Consider the following 20,541-nt stretch of genomic DNA (forward strand, 5'->3'; position numbering starts at 1 on the left):
TATATGTACATATATACACAAACATATATATAAATATATATATTTGAATATTGGTTCTTATTTTAATTTTACATAATATCTATATGTATGTTAAACAATGTCCACTGTTTGCTTGCTGTGAACAGTAAGAGGTGTAATGTAATTGTATGTTTCTTATACCAATTGTCAAGGTTTAGATAATTTATAACTAATTCTGTAGGGCTTTTGCAGTTTGTCTAGAGATTGATGTAAGAATTAAATAAATAAATAGCATTTTACAGTATTATAAATATATAAATAATATTAACTATTGGATAAAGAAATAAGTATTTCTTATGCCAGTAAAGTTTTGATGGTCAAAGGAGGATATTTTAGGCATCAGAATCTAATGGAGCACTGGCTTTTTTTTCTAACTTTTTTACTTGCTATGGGTGAAACCAACTGCCACAGAAAATGAAATCCCATCTTCTTTTTCTTGGAATCTTTTACTACTTTTCTGGAATAACTCTTGATTTTTTTTTTTAACACAGTGTGTATGAATTGCAAACATTGAGCTATTTTATCAGTGAAAACACTTTTTTCCTTCAGAGTTTAAGTTCTGGGGTACATGTGCAGGATGTGTAGGTTTGTTACATAGGTAAATGTGTGCCATGGTGGTTCTCTGCATCTATCAACCCATCGGCTAAGTATTAAGCCCTACATACATTCGCTGTTTATCCTGGTGCTCTCCCTTCCCTGGCCCCCTTGACAGGCCCCAGTGTGTATTGTTCCCCTCCCTGTGTCCATGTGTTCTTATTGTTCAGCTCCCACTTAAAAGTGAGAACATGTGGCGTTGTTTTCTGTTACTGTGTTAGTTTGCTGAGGACAATGGCTTCCAGTTCCATCCATGTCACTGCAAAGTCATTCCTTTTTACGACTGCATACGTACTATTTCATGGTATATATGTATCACATTTATATATGTATCACATTTTCTTTATCCACTCTACTATTGATGGGCATTTGGGTTGATTTCATGTCTTTGCTATTGTGAATAGTGCTGCAATGAACATACGGGTGCATGTGTCTTTATAATAGAATGATTTATATTCCTTTGGGTATATACCCAGTAATGGGATTGCTGGGTTAAATGGTGTTTCTGTCTCTAGATCTTTGAGGAATTGCCACAGTGTCTTCCACAATGGCTGAACTAATTTACATTCTCATCAACAGTGTAAACATGTTCCAGGCTGGCCACGGTGGCTCACGGCTATAATCCCAGCACTTTGGGAGACTGAGGCGGGCAGATAACGAGGTCAGGAGTTTGAGACCAGCCTGACCAACATGGTGAAACCTTGTCTCTTCTAAAAATACAAAAATTTGCCGGGCGTGATGGCAGGTGCATGTAATCCCAGCTACTTGGGAGGCTGAGGCAGGAGAATTGCTTGAACCCGGGAGGCGGAGGTTGCAGTGAGCAGAGATCGTGCAATTGCACTCCAGCCTGGGCAAGAAGAGTGACTCCATCTCAAAAACAAACAAGCAAGCAAACAAACAACCAAACCAAACAAACAAACATATTCCTATTTCTCCATGGCTTTGCTAGCATCTGTTGTTTCTTGACTTTTTAATAATCGCCGTTCTGACTGGCGTGAGATGGTATCTCATTGTGGTTTTAATTTGCACTTCTCTAATGATCAGTGCTGTTGAGTATTTTTTCATGTTTTTTTGGCCACACGAATGTCTTCTTTTGAGAAGTGTCTGTTCAAGTCCTTTCTCCACTTTTTAATTTTTTTTTTCTTGTAAATAAGTTTAAGTTCCTTGTAGACTCTGGATATCAGACTTTTGTCAGATGGATAGATTGCAAACATTTTCTCCCATTCTTTAAGTTGTCTGTTCACTCAGATGATAGTTTCTTTTGCTGTGCAGAAGCTCTTCAGTTTAATTAAATCCCATTTGTCAATTTTTGCTTTTATTATGATTGCTTTTGGCATTTTTGTCATGAAATCTTTTCCCATGCATCTGTCCTAAATGGCATTGCCTAGATTTTCTTCAAAGGTTTTGATAGTTTTGGGTTTTACATTTAAGTTTTTAATCCATATTGGGTTAATTTGTTTTTTTTTTTAGGCAGGTTTTTTTTTTTAGACTCCACTCTGTAGCCCAGACTGGAGTGCAGTGGCACAATCTAGGCTCACTGCAACCTCTGCCTCCAAGGTTCAAGCGATTCTCTTGCTTCAGACTTGCCAATAGCTGAGATTATAGATGTACACCACCACACCTGGATAATTTTTGTAGTTTTAGTAAAAACAAGGTTTCACTGTGTTGGTCAGGCTGGTCTCAAACTCCTGTCCTCATGTGATGCACCTGCTCTGGCCTCCCAAAGTGTTGGGGTTACAGGCGTGAGCCACCATGCCTGACCAACTTAATTTTTGTATAAGGTGTAAGGAAGGAGTCCAGTTTCAATTTTCTGCATATGGCTAGCCAGTTCTGCCAGATCCATTTATTAAATAGGGAATCCTTTCCCCATTGCTTGTTTTTGTCAGGTCTGTTGAAGATCAGATGATTGTAGGTGTGTGGTCTTATTTCTGAGTTCTCTGTTCTGTTCCATTGGTCTGTGTCTGTTCTTGTACTACTACCATGCTGTTTTGGTTACTGTAGCCTTGTAGTATAGTTTGAAGTTGGGTAGCGTGATGCCTCCAGCTTTGTTCTTTTTTCTTGGGATTGTCTTGGCTATTTGAACTCTTTTTTCGTCCCATATGATTTTTAAAATAGTTTTTTTTTTCTAATTCTGCGAAGAATGTCAATGGTAGTTTAATGGAAATAGCATTGAATCAATCTATAAATTGCTTTAGGCAATATGACCATTTTCATGATATTGATTCTATTTATGAATATGGAATATTTTTCAATTGTTTGTGTCCTCTCTAATTTTCTTGAGCAGTGGTTTGTAGTTCTCTTGAAGAGGTCCTTCACTTCTCTTGTTAGCTGTATTCCTACGTATTTTATTCTCTTTGTAGCAACTGTGAGTGGGAGTTCATTCATGATTTTGCTCTCTGCTTTTCTGTTGTTGGTGTAGGAATACTAGTTATTTTTGCACATTGATTTTGTATCCTGAGACTTTGCTGCAGTTGCATATTAGCTTAAGGAGCTTTTGGGCTGAGAGGATGAGGTTTTCTAGGTATAGGATCATGTCATCTGCAAATGAAGACAATATGACTTCCTCTCTTTCTATTTGAATTCCCTTTTTTTTTTTTTTTTTTTTAAATTTTGCCTTATTGTCCTGGCCAGAACTTCCAGTATTATGTTGAATAGGAATGGTGAGAGAGGGCATCCTTGTCTTGTGCCAGTTTATAAGGGGAATGTTTCCAGCTTTTGCCCATTCAGTATGACATTGGCTTTGGGTTTTCCGTAGATGGTTCTTAATATTTTGAGTTATGTTCATTCTTTCAATACCTAGTCTACTGAGAGATTTTAACATGAAAATTTTTTCCAAATGACTTTTCTGCATCTATTGAGATAATCATGTGGTTTTTGTCTTTAGTTCTGTTTATGTGATGAATCACATTTATTGATTTGTGTATGGTGAAACCAACCTTGCATCCTGGGGATGAAGCCAAGTTGATCATAGTGGATAAGCTTTTTGATGTGCAGCTGGATTCAGTTTGCCAGTATTTTATTGAGGATTTTTGCATCGATGTTCATCAGAGATATTGGCCTGAAGTTTTCTTTTTTTGTTGTATTTCTGCTAGGTTTTGATATCAGGATGATGCTGGGTTCATAAAATGAATTGGGGAGGAGTCTCTTCTTTTCAATTGTTTGGAATAGTTTCAGTAAAAATGGTACCAGCTCTTCTTTGTACCTCTGGTAGAATGTTAGCTGTAAATTCATCTGGTCCTGGGCTTTTTTTGATTAGTATTATTAGAACTATTCATTAGTTCTGCCTCCATTTCAGAATTCATTATTTGTTTATTCAGGGATTCAGTTTCTTGCTGGTTCAGTCTTGGGAGGGTGTTATATGTCCAATAATTTATCCATTTCTTCTAGATTTTCTCGTTTCTGTGCATAGAGGTGTTTATAGTATTCTCTGATGATTGTTTGTATTTCTATGGGGTCCATGGTGATATCCCCCTTATCATTTATGATTGTATCTATTTGATTCTTCTCTCTTTTCTTCTTTACTAGTCTAGCTACTGGTTTATCTATTTTATTATTTTTTTCAAAAAATCAGCTCCTGGATTCATTGATTTTTTGAAGGTTTTTTTGTGTCTCTATCTCCTTCAGTTCTGCTCTAATCTTGGTTATTTCTTGTCTTCTGCTAGCTTTGGGGTTTGGTTGCTTTTGGTTCTCTTGTTCTTTTAGTTGGCATGTTAGGTTGTTGGTTTGAGATATTTCTAGCTTTTTGATGTAGCCATTTAGTCCTGTGGATTTCTCTCTTAACATGGCTTTAGCATGTGTCCCAGTATGTTGTCTCTTTGTTCTCATTAGTTTCTAAGAACTTCTTGATATCTGCCTTAATTCCATTATTTACCCAGGAGTCCTTCAGGAGCATGTTGTTCAATGTCTATGTGGTTGTGTAGTTTCAAGTGAGTTTCTTAATTTTGAGTTCTAATTTGATTGTACTGTGATTTGAGAGACTGTTATGATTACAGTTCTTTTGCATTTGCTAAGGAGTGTTTTACTTTTGATTATGTGATTGATTTTACAGTAAGTGCCATGTGGTGATGAGAAGAATGTATATTCTTTTGATTTTGGATGGAGATTTCTGTAGATATCTATCAGGTCCACTTGATCCAGAGCTGAGTTCAAGTCCTGTATATCTTTGTTCATTTTCTGTCTCAATGATTTGTCTAATATTGTCAGTGAGGTGTTAAAATCTCCCACTATTATTGTGTGGGAGTCTAAGTCTCTTTGTAGGTCTCTAAGAACCTGCTTTATGAATTTGGGTGCTCCTTTATCGGGTGCTTATATATTTAGGATAGTCAGCTCTTCTTGTTGAATTGAACCCTTTACCATTATGTAATGCCTTTCTTTGTCTTTTTTGGTGGTTTAAAGTCTGTTTTGTAAGAAACTAGGATTGCAACTCCAACTTTTTTCTGTTTTCCATTTGCTTGGTAAATTTTTCTTCATCTCTTCCTTTTTTTTTTGTTTTTTTGGAGACAGGAGTCTCACTCTATTGCCCAGGCTGGAGTGCCATGGCATGATCTCGGCTCACTGCAACCTCTGCTTCCCAGGTTCAAGAGCTTCTCTTGCCTCAGCCTTCCAAGTAGCTGGGATTACAGGCACATGCCACCACTTGGCTAATTTTTTTGTATTTTTAGTAGAGACAGGATTTCACCATGTTGGCCATGCTGGTCTTGAACTCTTGACCTCAAGTGATCTGCCCACCTTGGCCTCCCAAAGTGCTGGGATTACAGGCTTGAGTGATTGCTCCCGGCTATCCCTTTATTTTGAGCCTATGTGTCTTTGCACGTGAGATGGGTATCTTGAAGGCAGTATACCAATGGGTCTTGACTCTTTATTCATCTTGTCATTTGTGTCTTTTAATTGGGGCATTTAGCCTATATACATTTAACCTATTTACATTTAAGGTTAATATTGTTCTGTGTGAATTTGATCCTGTCATCACAATACTAGTTGGTTATTTTGCAGACTTTTTTATGTGGTTGCTTCATAGTGTTACTGATCTGTGTACTGATCTGTGTACTTCAGTTTTGGTAGTGGCTGATAATTGTTTTTCATTTTCATATTTAGTGCTTCCTTCAGGAGCTCTTGTGAGGCAGGTCTGGTGGTGATGTATTCCCTCAGCATTTGCTTGTCTGAAAAGGATCTTATTTCTCTTTTGCTAATGAAGCTTAGTTTGGCTGAATACGAAATTCTGGGTTGAAAATTCTTTTCTATGAGAATGTTGAATATTGGCCCCCAATCTCTTCTGGCTTGCAAGGTTTCCGCTGAAAAGTCTGCTGTTATTCTGATGGACTTCCCTTTGTAGGTGACCTGGCCTTTCCATCTGACTGCCTTAACATTTTTTTTTACTTTCAGTTTGACCTTGGTGAATCTGATGATTATGTGTCTTGGGGCTGAGTTTCTCATGGAGTATCTTACTGGGGTTCTCTGGATTTCCTGAATTTGAGTGTTGGTCTGTCTTGTTAGGTTGAGGAAGTTCTCCTGGATGATATCCTGAAGTCTGTTTTCCAACTTGGTTCTGTTCTCCCCGTCTCTTTCAGGTACCTCAATCAGTTGTAGGTTCAGTCTTTTTATATAATCTCATATTTCTCAGAGGTTTTGTTAGTTCCTTTTCCTTCTTTTTTTCTGTTCTTGCCTGAATGTCTTTTTCAGAAAGATAGTCTTCAAGCTCTGCTATTCTTTCCTCCTCTTGGTCTATTCTGCTATTGATACTTGTGATTGCATTGTAAATTTCTTGTGTTGGGTTTTTCACCTCCATCAGTTCAGTTATGATCCTTTATAAACTGGCTATTCTGTTTATCTGCTCCTGTATTGTTTTATTATGATGGTTAGCTTCTTTGCATTGGGTTAGAACTTTCTCCCTTAGCACAACAAAGTTTGTTATTACCCACCTTCTGAAGATTACTTCTGTACTTCTGTCATTTCAGTCATCTCTGCCTCAGCCCAGTTCTGTGCCCTTGCTGCGAGATGTTGGGTTCATTTGGAGGAGCAGAGACATTCTGGCTTTTTGAGTTTTCAGTGTTTTGCATTGATTTTCTCATCTTTATGGGCTATCTACCTTTGATTTTGAGGTTGCTGACCTTCGAATGGGGTTTTGTGGGGCCTCTTTTGTTGATGTTGTTGTTGCTTTCTGTTTGTTTTTCCTTTTAACTGTCAGGCCACTCTTTCATAGGGCTGCTGCAGTTTGCTGGGGGTTCATTCCAGACTCTAGTTGCCTCACTGTCTCCTGCACCTGGAGGTATCACCAGTGAAGGCTAGGAAACAGCAAAGATGGCAGCCTGCTTCTTTCTCTATGAGCTCCATCCCAGGAGGGCACTGACCTTATACCAGCCCATGTACTCCTGTAGGTGGTGTCTGTAGGAGGTCTCACCCAGTCAGGAGGAATGGGATCAGGGACCCGCTTAAAGAAGCAGTCTGGCTGCCCCTTCACAGAGCAGATGTGCTGTGTTTGGGGGAGCCCCCCTCGTCTAGACCACCCAGACTCTCTAGAGCCAGCAGGCTGGAAAGGCATAGTCAGCTGAACCACAGAGACTATGGCCACCCCTTCCCCCTGGAAGCTCCATCCCAGGGAGAGATCAGAGCTCTGGTCTGGACCACCTGCAGTATCCAGAGACAGCAGGCTACAATGGCCAACTCGAAGCACAGAGATGTGGCTGCTTCTTCCCCAAGGAACTCAGTCCGTTTCAGTCAGTCTCTAGCCTGCTGCTGTTGGCTGACTCGAATTCCAAGCCAGTGGGTCTTAACTTGTGCGATGCTGTGGAAGTGGGGCCTGCAGAACGACACTGCTTGGCTCCCTGCCTACTGGAATGCATGAACCGATCTCCCATCTGGCAGGAATTCCTGGGGCTAGGATATTCAAAACTCCTGGGTGTCCATGTGTGCCCAAATGGCTGCTTCCCTGAGGCTCCACACAGCTCTGTGCTTTGGACCCAAGGCCCTGGTGGAGTGGGCTCGTGAGGGAATCTCCTGATCCATGGTTTGCAAAGAGCCATGGGAAAAGCACGGTTTTCCAGGTGGGGCTGCACAATCACTCATCACTTCCCTTCGCTGGGGATGGGGGCTCCCCTGGCTGCATGCCACTCCTGGGCGGGCCATCACCCCACCCTGCTTTTCCTTGCTCTCCGTGGGTCAAGCTGTCTGCCTGGTCAGTCCCAATGTAAGAACCTGGATTCCTCAGTTGAAAGTGCAGAATTCGCTTGCCGTTTTCATTCCTTTCCATGAGAGCTGGGGACTGTAGCTGCCTCTAATCAGCCATCTTGGCCCTACCCCCTTCAATGAAAACACTTTTATTTTGTCTTAACATTTGATTGATAATTGGGATAGGTATAGAATCTTTGTCCTAACGTCTTCCTACCTCAGCATTTTGAAGACTGATGTATCATATTTTTGCCAAGTCATTATGAAGTGAAAAGATGGCGAGGAAATTGAGGGTGTATGTAAAGGAATTTGAACTGATGAGTGAAAGAGAGAAGTTAATAAGGAAATTAGGAATAGTGAAAATGTGGTTTTCACTAGATAAACTTGTGGTTTCACAAGATAAAAAAAGGAACAAAGATTCATGACTATGTGAGCAGAGAATGATTGTTTTCTCTTTTATTTCAAATTAATTTATTTTTTAAATTGACATATAAAATTATCTGCCTTTACCATGCACGTGATGTTTTGAAGACTATATACACTGTAGAATGGTTAAATCTAGCTAACAAATACATTGCCTCACATACTTATCATTTTTATGGTGAGAATGCTTAACATCCACTCTCTTAGCATTTTTTAAGAATACAATTTATCATCATTAATTGTAGTTACCAAGCTGTACAATAGAACTCCTGAATGTATTCTTCCTATCTATCTTTAAATATCCATTCTTTGACCAACATCTCCCAGAAGAGGATTATTTTGAATTCTTTGTCAGTCATTTCATAAATCTCCTTTCTTCTGGGTACACTGCAGGAGCTTTATTAGTTTCTTTTTGTGATGTCATATTTTCCTGATTTTTCATAATCCTTGTGTCTCTATGCATTTGAGGAGATGGTCACCTCTTCTGGCTTTTGCACATATTCTTTTCTGGTAACAGACCTTTACTTTTACTGTAACCTGGGATTCTGGGTGTCATTGGTTGCAACCGTGGATAGGCAGACCTTGGTGTTAGGTTCTCTAATTGGGATTGGTTGCTTCCCGTACTCTGAGGTCAAATGGTATAGGTGGCTGTGCTCTGTGGTCTAGTGAGACCACTGGCTGGACTCTACCATCAGGTGGGGATACTGGCTGGGTTCTGTGATTGTTTCTGATGGAGCAGTATTGTAGGTTGTTTTCCCTGGCTAGGCAGTATTTTTGTATGTTTGGAATCTGTATCGTGTTTCCTGCAGCGTGATGCTGTTAGCTAGTCTCTCTGGTGTGGCACTTCCGTGGGCCAGAATGAAGAGCAACCCCAAAGAATCATGTGCTCATCACTGTGAGCCCCACCACTGTTTTTCATCTCCAACTGACCCCAGATGGCTTAACCCTACCAGCACTCCCAGTGATTCCTGTGTGATGAGACAGGAGTGAGCCTCTCACAAATGGTCCCAGAATGGTGGGGAAGTTAAATGCCTGCCTCTGATTCACCCCTACCATACCAGAAACCATAGGCCCAGAGTAACTCTGCATGCAGTGCCACACCAGCCTGGGGCTATTCCCAACATAGTATATTCCCAATATAGTATAGTAAGTCACCACAGCCTTTGCCAGCTAGTATGCAACTGATCTAGCAATTCCCATCCCATTTTTCCTCATCAACACTCACTCTGTTCTCAGACTCAAGCCTAATGGCTACGGGAGAAATGGCACAAAGTTTTGGCTGCTGCTTTAGGATATTTAAAAAATCATTAGTGACATCCTTCCTACCTCTCTGGATGTTGTTCCTTAGCTGGGGCCACAATTGAATCTTTAGCCAGCCATTATAGTCTTGTTGCTTCTGTGTTACAGGACATGTGATGAGTAAATCTTGTAGTAATGAACCCATTTCTATAAATACTAGGCCACAAGATGTGACCCTGGTCAGAAACAATATTGTGTGGTGATGCAGAAGACATTCTTCAAGCACAAGAATGTGGTGCTTTAGAATCACTGCAGACAGGCAAGGAAAATCCATACCTGGGATACACGAGGACAAATCATTGCTCCTTCAATGAATGAGCAGTCCACTGTAATAAACCCATCTCCAGTTGACTGGCTAATCCAACAGGGGCATAGTGCTATGGTGGAGGCTCATCACTGGCTTCTGTTGATGGCAGGTAGAGTGCCCTAGATATATAGAAAGCCAGATCAGTTTCAGAGGATAATTTACAGTCATTATCTATCTTTTGCACCAGGCAAACAAACAAGTTAAATGATTATGTGACATGCATCATTACTCCTACAATTTCAAACTTTAATGGTGACGCTAATATATGCAGTATGCATTTCCCTAAGGGATGCCATATACTCTTGATTTATCATCTTGGGAGCAGTTCCAGGCGCTTCCTCTTGGCCCTCCCTGTCAATAATATGTCTCACTCCATTGGTCAGCAGACAATATGTGCTAGTATTTCTATTCCAGCCATAATTCTGGGATTTGGAAAATAATAGTAGGACATATCTGAAGTTCTTTTGGATGTACTGTTAGATGAACTTGAAACAAGTTTCTTCTGACTACTTGACCTCCATAAGGCTGCACTTGGACCAGTAGATTAAGGTGGTATTCAGTTTTTCAGGGTAACTTTAGTTCTGACTCAGAATCCAATAAGCACCAGAAGTCCTAGCTATTTTCTTTTCCTGCATGCACAGTTATTCTAGTGAATAGCTACAGGTCCCTCTGTGGAAGGCTTGGAGGAATAGTCACAGTTTCATCTGTATGGCAGGTTCCTTCTTTAAAGGTACTCTCTTAGTTGAGAATCCCTGAGGTTGTGAATTGATTTAGGTCTGGGAATCTGCATCACAGCAACTCATTTTAAGTTTTTGCCACCAGACGTAGGATGTCAAGAAAACCTTCAGTATGATGATCATATATTTTATTTTTAGGGTCCCTGAAATAATTATCATAATCCCTGTAGGTCAAAACACCTTTGATAGTATGTAAGCCCCTTTAGCTTGGGGTGGTAATTGCACCTACCTTGTCTCAGTTAAGCCGTGCCACATGGCCTGTAACACTTCTGGTCCCAGTGTTCCTGTTGCGGCTGGGCGTGGTGGCTCATGCTTGTAATCCCAGCACTTTGGGAGGCTGAGGCATGTGGACCACTTGAGGGTCGGGAGTTTGAGACCAGCCTGGGCAACATGGCGAAACCCTGTCTCTACTAAAAATACAAAAATTAGCCAGGCATAGTGGTAGGTGCCTGTAATCTCAGCTATTTGAGAGGCTGAGGCAGGAGAATCACTTGAACCCAGGAGGTGGAGGTTGTAGTGAGCCAAGATCATGCCATTGCACTCCAAGCTAGGCAGCAAGAGTGAAACTCCAAGATCCACTGCATTATGTGCTACCGTCATCTCCAGTCTACAAAACAACAACCAGCAGAGATTTTTGATGATATTGGTGTGTCTTTCAGCAAAGCATTTCCAAGTGTCTTGAAGGAAATATCCTCCCAGCTCTCATTGAATGTTTGATCAAGGGTAGTTACCCAACAGGTTTCACACAGTAGATTCATTCAATATTACCATATTCCTGAAACTCAGCACTTTTTCACCATACAGTATGCCAGGAAAGCTCCATTATTTTGACCTTACTGACAGTAGGCTCCCGTTAAGTCTAACTTCAGTTAACATGACTCCTGCTTTTACTTGGCATATTAAATACAAAATCCCAGGTGAGTCATGAATTACAATAAATTTGTTCCAGTACAGCCTTCGATTTCATACTGTCTGATTAATCCCTTTCAAAGTATAAATTATCCCCTTCCAGAGCAGTACATTGATACTTCTCCTTCAAGACCATGTTGAGAATTAATTCTTGATTTGGACCTAGAGGCAATGTGGGGTAGTGAGACTAATGTTCCAGCTATCGTCATTAAAACTTTTTTTTTTTTTTTTTTAAATGCAGGGGCTCTCTCATTGTTTGGAGAGGGCTTCCTCTGCTGGCAAGGGAAGTAAAGAGATGTTATTCCAATTGTTTGCCTCCCAAGTTTCAGATTCTAATGCTTTTCCCACCAAATCTGGTGGGTTCCAGCTTGGTCCTCAGCCATGTCAATCCATGACTACACGAGTTACTTCATTGCTGCTGCAGAGGCTTTCTGATTCCCCGTTTGCATTTTCCATTGCTCATTTGCAGTATTCCCTTTCTATTCTTCATTATGTGCATCCTTTAGGGCTCTTATAAGAAATTAGTTGACCCCAAAATCTTTATTATCCCTATTGTCACCATAACAATTAAATGCCTTTATCTTCCTCCTCCTGCATCATATCCTATGCCAGCTTTGGTAATAATTTGAGAAATCATGATGTCATTTCATACCATAAATTACCAATGCCCCATTTCTTTTTCGCAAGGAAGTTATCTGTGTTAAATATATGAACAACCTAATCCAATAGTGCCATCTGAAGGATCTGTTTTCTGTGGCTTCTTTTCATACTAGTCACTATGTCAATGAGGTTCCTAGTAGGCAGCAGGGTGAGCACTTAAATTGGGCAATTTGGTTAATGGCCATTTCATGAACTGGGGGTTGGGGAAGATGATATAGATTATCCAAAATGAGTATTAGAGCTATTGTAAGAAGTTAGGTGAGTTGAAGATTCTGGTCTATATAACCAACAGTGTAATGTATATTTTCTTTATCAAAACAATTCTTTTGTCTATTGATAGTAACTACCTAAGAATTAGGTGTCCAGTTGTTACATTATCACAAAGCTTGGCATACACTCAATATGCTTCTATCTCAGGAAAACTTCATAAGAAGAGCTTCAGCTTCTCACCTGTTCAAGGATCCATATCTCCCTAATTCTTTTTCATTTAATAAAACAACAAAATATTCATAATCAGAAAATTATTTTTTACCACCCTTTAGAGAATTATCTTTCCTTAGAATTTTCTTTGTTGTTATTATAGTACCCCAAGGAGATAACTCTGGAGGCATTTTCAGTTATTGTCACCCAGATGCTGGCACTCAGTCTGGGAATATCATATGATGATCCAAAGAAATGTCGATGTTCAGAATCCATCTGCATAATGAATCCAGAAGCTTTGTAAGTTTTAACAAAATATTTATTGCTTATGTTTATTTCATTTTAAATATTCAGAGTGTGAAAATTTACTATTTACTTAAAGCACAAATTAGCTATCAATGGGCCAAGTTCACTACAAAGTATAAACATGTAATTTTAAATGTAAAAGTAGTATAAAGTATAAATTAAAGACAATCAGGATAACAAATCCAATCTGCAAGATATATTAGCAAAAGGATATGAAAGCACTTAGTAAGGATCTTTAAAAATATTTCAGCAGAACATAATAAGTGGCCTTTGTTTTAGACGAGGTATTTTTGGTTTTGCTTTTAGAATAGTCTGATTTTATGAAAAAAAAATCCTTAACATTCAAAAGAGTAAGAAGTCCTAGTTGGAGACAAATATATATATATAAATACATGTTTTATTTTACCTATATGTTTATATATGTATTTATATATATATTTGTGTGACTTTGGATAAATTACTTGACTTTGCCTAGGTTTACTTTTCTCATCTTTAAATGGGAATAATTATGCCTATTCTTTTATTTCACAGGGTGATATAAGAATAAAAGAAAAAAAGTGAAATAGGAAAAGGTTTTCTAAACTGTAGAATTCTATAAGTATGTGATTGATTAGCTACAGTGATTTCTAAACTTATTAATCTTCCCCAAATGGTATATCAGACAAGAACTACAGCAGGTGTCATTAGCATTTTGTAGTTTTTCTGTTTGTAGATATGGCCTATGATGTGAGTAACCCATTCATTACTGAAGAACAGTCAAAAGTCAAAAGTGAAAATAAGACATTAAATTTTGAAAACATATTATTTTTATGGGTACTCCTAAGCACCTCTTAAGGGTTAATTTTATGTTCTAAAATAACCCAAACTCAACATATATACCCATAAATATAGCTCAAACTCAACATATTTCATATATATATATACACACATGCAATTGTATTACAAATTAGCTCTAAAAGGAATGTGTGTATATATGTATATATACACACCCAAACACACATACTCACACATATCCATATATGTATATATATAATTGATATGCATATGTCCATATAGATTGATAAATGAAATCTATCTATCTATCTATCTATCTATCTATCTATCTATCTATCTATCCATCCATTCATCTATCACAACAATATGAGAATAATTATTTTGGGCTCATTGTTCATATGGCCAGCTATTTTCAAGTATGCTAGGACAATATGTTTTGTGTAGGTCACCCAGAGCCTAGGATTAATGATAATAAGATGAACAAATATTTACATTGTACTTACTATGTTCTAGAGACCACTCCAAGCACTTTACATATATTAACTTATTGATTCTCACAATATCTCTACAGGACAGTTCCTATTATTCCCATTTTTACAGATGAAAAGCTAAGTTATAAAAAGGATAATTACTCATGGTCAGATGGCTAGTTTGTGGCAGACTTGGGTTTTGAGCCTGTATTAGTAAACCTTTCATATATAATCTCCAATTTCCTACAAATCTCTTGTGTATGAGTAGAGTATTATATTAATTTTTACAAAATCTAATAATAGCACACATGTATAACTCTTTTGCATATCCACAGTACATCTCACACATTATTCTATGTTAATTCTCAAAGAAAGCATGTAATTAATTACATATTTCAATTTAATGTGTTTATTAAAAAGCCCTGGAGTATAAGTAGCCAAAGTGATCTACTTTTACTAGATACACAGTTAATTAATAGACACACTTTAGCAGGTGTCAGTAATACCAGCAGTGATTTATTGGGTACCTATTAAAAGTCAGATAATTAAATTAGATACTTCACTTATTTAATTATACTTAATTCTCACAGCCTCACCTATCTATGAGGTAGACAGGCGTTATCCCTATTATGCAGATGAAACTACTAAGACTTAGATAATTTAATCACTTTGCCTAACTAAGTCCTCATCAGTCATAGGGTTGGTATTAGTCAACAAGTTTATCTAATTTCAAAGCCTTGTTTCATTCTATAGTCTACACTTCCTTCATATAGAAGACTTAATATATTGGCATTCACTTAAACTAAGTAGCAAGAAAATATTAGTAGTATGTATTTGTACTAAATTCATTTTTATACTTAAGCGCTCCTTCCATTATATCTTTTTTTTGGGTAAAACTATGTCTAAGTGTATTTTTATTATTGAAAAAATTCTATTGATACATAATAATTATACATATTTATTGGGTACATGTGATATTTTCGTATCTGTATACCTGTGTGATGATCAAATCAGGGTAGTTAGAATATCCATCCTCTCAAACATTTATCATTTCTTTGCATTGAAAATATCAAATCTCCTCTTCTAGCTATTTTGAAATATACAATAAGTTACCATTAATTACAGTCACCCTACTTTGCTATTGAACGCTAGAACTTATTCTAACTGTGTCTACTTATTAACTAACCTTTCTTCATTCCCCTACCCACTCTTCCCAGTCTCTGGAAAGTATCATTCTACTCTCTCTCTCTCTCTTTTTTTTTGAGATGGAGTCTCGCTCTGTTGCCCAGGCTGGAGTGCAGTATTGCGATCTCGGCTCACTGCAAGCTCCACCTCGCGGGTGCACAGGATTCTCCTGCCTCAGCCTCCCGAGTAGCTAGGACTACAGGCGCCCGCCACCACACCCAGCTAATTTTGTTTTTATATTTTTAGTAGAGATGGGGTTTCACCATGTTAGCTGGGATGGTCTCGAACTCCTGATCTCGTGTTCCGCCCACCTCAGCCTCCCAAAGTGCCTACTCTATATCTTTATGAATTAAACTTTTAAAGTCCCGCACATGATTGAGGATTGTGATATTTGCCTTTCTGTGCCTGAATTTTTCCACTTAACATGATGACCTCCTGTTCCATTCTTGTTGTTACAAATGAAAAAACCTCATTTTTTTTTTTATGGTTGAATAGTATTCCATTGTGATGTATACCACATTTTCTTTATTCATTCATCCATTGATTCACACTTACGTTTATTCCATGTTTTGTCTATTGTGAATAGTGCTGCAATAAACATGAAGGTTCAGGTATCTTTCTAATATACTGATTTCCTTTACTTTGGAAAAATACCAAGTACAAAGATTGCTGGTTTGTATTGTAGTTCTAGTTCTAGTTTTTTGAGAAACCTCCACAATACTTCCTATCAAGGCTGTATGAATTTACATTCCCACTAACAGCATGTGAGTTGCCTTTTCTCAACATCATTGCCAGTATTTGTTAGTTTTTATATTGTTTGATAATAGCCATTCTAACTGGGGCGAGATCATATCTCATGGTGGTTTTGATTTAAAAATTTCCAATGATTACTGATGCTGAATATTTTTTCATGTCAGAAAAGACAGCAGGTTGGCAATTTGTATGTCTTCCTTTGAGAAATGTCTAATCAAATCCTTTGCCCACTTTTAAGTAGGATTATTTGTGTGTGTGTGTTTAAACTTTAATTTTAGGTTCAGTTGTACCTGTGCAGGTTTGTTATATAGGTAAACTTGAGTCATGGGGGTTTGTTGTACAGATTATTTTGTCACCCATGTACTAATCCTGGCACCCAATAGTTGCTTTTTTCTGATCCTCTCCCTCCTCCCACCTTCTACCCTCAAGTAGGACTCAGTGTCTGTTGTTCCTTTGTATGTGTCTATGTGTTCTCATCCTTTAGCTACCAGATATGTGGTATTTAGTTATCTCTTCCTGTGTTAGTTTGCTAAAGATAGTGTCCTCCAGCTCCATCCATTGTCCTGCAAAAAACATGATTTCATTCTTTTTATGGTTGGATAGCATTCCATGGTGTGTATGTGCCGCATTGTCTTTATCTGGTCTACCAATGATGAGCATTTAGGTTGACTTTATGTCTTTGCTGTTGTGAATAGTGCTGCAATGAACATTATACGTGCATGAGTCTTTATGATAGAACGATTTATATTCTTTTGGGTATATACCCAGTAATCACATTGCTGGATTGAATGGTAGTTCTATTTTTAGCTTTTTGAGGAATCACCACAGTGTTTTCTACAATGGTTGACCTAATTTACACTCCCACCAACAGTGTATAAGTGTTCCTTTTTCTCCACAACCTCACCAGCATTTGATTTTTTTTTTTTGACTTTTTAATAACCATTTTGATTGGTATGAGATGGTATCTCATTGTAGTTTTGATGTGCATTTCTCGAATAATCAGTGGTATTGAGCTTTTTTTTTCATATGCTTGTTGGCTGCATGTATGTCTTCTTTTAAAAAGTGCCTATTCATGTCCTTTGCCCACTTTTTAATAGGGTTGTTTGTTTTTTTTCTTGTAAATTTGTTTAGGTTCCTTATACATACTGGATATTAGACCTTTGTCAGATACATAGTTTGAAAATATTTTCTCCTGTTCTGTAAGCTGTTTGTTTACTCTGTTGATTGTTTCTTTTGCTGTGTAGAAGCTCTTTAGTTTAATCAGATCCCATTTGTCAATTTTTGTTTTTGTTGTAATCGATTTTGGAGTCTTCACCATGAAATGTTTGCCAGTTCCTATGTACAGAATGATTATTGCCTAGGTTGTCTTCCAGGGTTTTTACATGTTGAACTTTACATTTAAGTCTTTAATCAATCTTGACTTGATTTATGTATATGATGTAAAGAAGGAGTTTCAGCAGGAATGGTAGCAGGTCTTCTTTGTCCATCTGGTAGAATTTGGCTGCGACTCCATCTGGTCTTGGGTTTTCTCTTTCGATTAGTTGGCTATTTATTATTGATTCAATTCCAGAACTTGTTATTGGTCTTTTCAGGTAGTTAATTTCTTGCTAGTTCAGTCTTAGGAGATTGTATGTGTTCCAGAATTTATTCATTTCTTCTAGATTTCCTAGCTTGTGTGCCTAGAGGTGTTTGTGGTAGTCTCTGATGGTTATTAGAATTTCTGTGGGGTCAGTGTAACACCCCCTTTGTCATTTCTAACCTTTATGCCCTTCTTTGTCTTTTTTTATCTTTGTCAGTTCAAAGTCTGTTTTGGCTGAAATTAGGACTGCAACACCTGCTTTTTTCTGTTCTCCATTTGCTTGGTCGATTTTTCTCCATTCTTTTATTTTGAGCCTATGGATGTCATTGTATGTGAGATGGTTTTCTTGAAGATAGCATATCATTGGGTCTTATTTCTTTTTCTAGCTTGTCACTCCATACCTTTTAATTGGGACATGTAGCCTGTTTACATTAAAGGTTAGTTTTTATATGTGTGAATTTGATCCTGCCATCGTGTTGTTAGCTGGTTATTTTGTAGACTTGTTTTTTGTGTGGTTGCTTTATAGTGTCACTGTTCTGTGTATTTCAGTGTGTTTTTGTAGTGGCTGGTAATGGTCTTTTCTTTCCACATTTAGTGCTTCTCTCAGGAGCTCTTGTAAGGCACATCTGATAGTAACTAATGCCCTCAGCATTTGCTTGTCTGATGTCTTTGTTGATTTTCTGTCTAGATGATCTGTCCAGTGCTTCAAGTGGAGTGTTGAAGTCAACAACTATTATTGTATTGGGGTCTATTTCTCTGTTTAGTTCTAATAATGTTTGTTTTATATATCTGGGTGCTCCAGTGTTTGGTGCATATATATTTATAATTTTTATATACTCGTGCTGAATTGTTCTCTTTATCATTGGAGACTTTGTTTCTTTTTATGTGTTTTGTCCTATAATCTATTTTTTTTCTGACATAAATAGTCAGTGTAGCTACCCTTTCATGCTTTTGGTTTCTGTTTGCCCAGAATGTTTTTTTTCCTATTCCTTCGCTTTTGGTCTACATGTCTTTACAATGTAAGTGAGTTTTTGTAGGCCGCATATATATTTTTAAATCCTTTCAACCAGTCTATATTTTTCAATTTAGGAATTAAAGCCATTTATATTTGAAATTATTATTGATAGATTAGGACTTACTCCTGTCATTTGTCAATGTTTTCTGATTGTTTGATATATTCTTTCTTTCACTCTTCCTTTTTTTTTTTTTAGGCAGGGTCTCACTTTGTCACTCAGGCTGAAGTAAAGTGGTGTGATCTTGGCTCACTGAAACCTCTGCCTCCTAAGTTCAAATGATTCTCCTGCCTCAGCACCCCAAGTAGCTGGGACTAAAGGTGTGCACCACCATGCCTGGCTAATTTTTGTATTTTTAGTGGAGATGGGGTTTCACCATGTTGGCCATGCTGGTCTTGAACTCCTGACCTCAGGTGATCCACCCACCTCGGCATTCCAAAGCGCTGGGATTACAGGCATGAACCACTGCACTCAGCCTTTCTTCCTCTTTTATTGTATACCTTTACATTAGATAATTTGGGTCGTGATAACATTTAACATTTTATTTTTTTTTCTCTTCTCCTTTTTTCTTCTCATCTGTTTTATCAGTGAGTTGCATACTTGTATGTGTTTTCATGATGGTAGCTATTCTCCTTTTACTTCCTGGTTTAGGATTCTCTTCAGCATTTCTTATAGGACTAGTCTAGTGGTGACAAATTCTTTGTTTTTTTTTCTTGTCTGGAAAAGACATTTTATTTCTCCTTCATTTTTGAAGGATAGCTTTGCTGCATATAGTATTCTTGGCTGATAGTTGTTTTCTTGCAGTACTTTGAATATGTACTTTCATTCTCTCCTGGCCTATAAGGTTTCTGCTGAGAAATCTGCTGTTATTCTCATGGGTATTCCTTTATATGTGACTTGACATTTTTCTCTTTCTGTTTGTAGAATTCTCTCTTTGTTTTCTACTTTTGATAGTTTGACTATATGTGCTTTGAACAAGACCTTTTTGGTTGAATATATTTCGAGATTTTTGTTACCTGTATCTTGATGTCTATATGTCTTGCAAAACTTTGGAGAGTTTCAGCTATTATTCCTTACATAAGTCTTCTGTGCCTTTACATCTCTTCTTCTTCTAGTCCCAAAATTTGAATATTTGGTTCCTGTATGGTGTTTCATATGTCATGTAGGCTTTCTGTCATTTATGTATATAATTTGTCTGATCAGGTTATTTAAAAAGCTCTATCTTCAAGTTCAGAAATTCTTTCTTATGATTAATCTGGTCTATTGTGGAAACTTTCTTTTGTATTTTTAATTTTATTTATTGAAATAATCAATTTCAAGATCTCTGTTTGGTTCTTTCTTATGATATCTATCCCTTTGTTAAATTTCTCATTGAAATTATGAATTGTTTTCCTGATTTCTTTGTATTATTTATCTGTGCTCTGTTTTGTCTCACTAAGTTTCTTTATTATCATTATTTTGAATTTTTTTCAGACATTTCATAGATTTCTTTTTGTTTTGGCTTTGTTACTGCATAATTTTTGTATTCCTTTAGAGGTATATTTGTTCTTTCTTTTTTCATGCTTTTTTGTGTCTTTACATTAATATCGGCACATCTGGTGTGTCAGTTGCTTCTTACAATTTTATGAATTGACTTTAATGGGGAAATCTTTTCCCTATAGATGTATTTATAGTATTGGTTGAGTAGGATTTTTTGGCCTTATTTCTTGGTGAGCACAGTATTGTAGTCTCCTTAGGATTTCTTTGTCTGTTAGCAGCATCAGTGGTGTTTATGAGTTCCCCAGTAGCTTGGTCTGTGGTTGTTAGTGGATGCTGTGGTGAGGTTCTGCTAAGGACAAGGATGCCAGGTTTATTGGTCCTTCAGCACCAGTGGTGGTGGCAGTAGGAAGTGCTTGCTGGAGCCTCCAGGTGGCATACAAAGGCACCAGTG

General features: G+C 37.6%; 1 protein-coding gene across 2 annotated transcripts in view; it reads left to right on the forward strand.

The window, feature by feature from the left end:
• Positions 1-20,541, forward strand: part of ADAM32 (ADAM metallopeptidase domain 32) — a 139,426-nt gene that overhangs the window by 66,728 nt on the left and 52,157 nt on the right. Inside the window, exon 11 of one of the 2 annotated variants that reach the window (XM_017847670.1) lies at positions 12,695-12,831. The exons of the other annotated variant lie outside the window; for it this stretch is intronic. Coding sequence (XP_017703159.1) covers positions 12,695-12,831 — 137 coding nt within the window. The remainder of the gene's footprint in view (positions 1-12,694; positions 12,832-20,541) is intronic. 2 annotated transcript variants of the gene reach the window in all.

Source organism: Rhinopithecus bieti, unplaced genomic scaffold (genome assembly GCF_001698545.2).
Source record: "Rhinopithecus bieti isolate Rb0 unplaced genomic scaffold, ASM169854v2 scaffold_29855, whole genome shotgun sequence".
Taxonomy (NCBI): Eukaryota; Metazoa; Chordata; class Mammalia; order Primates; family Cercopithecidae; genus Rhinopithecus; species Rhinopithecus bieti.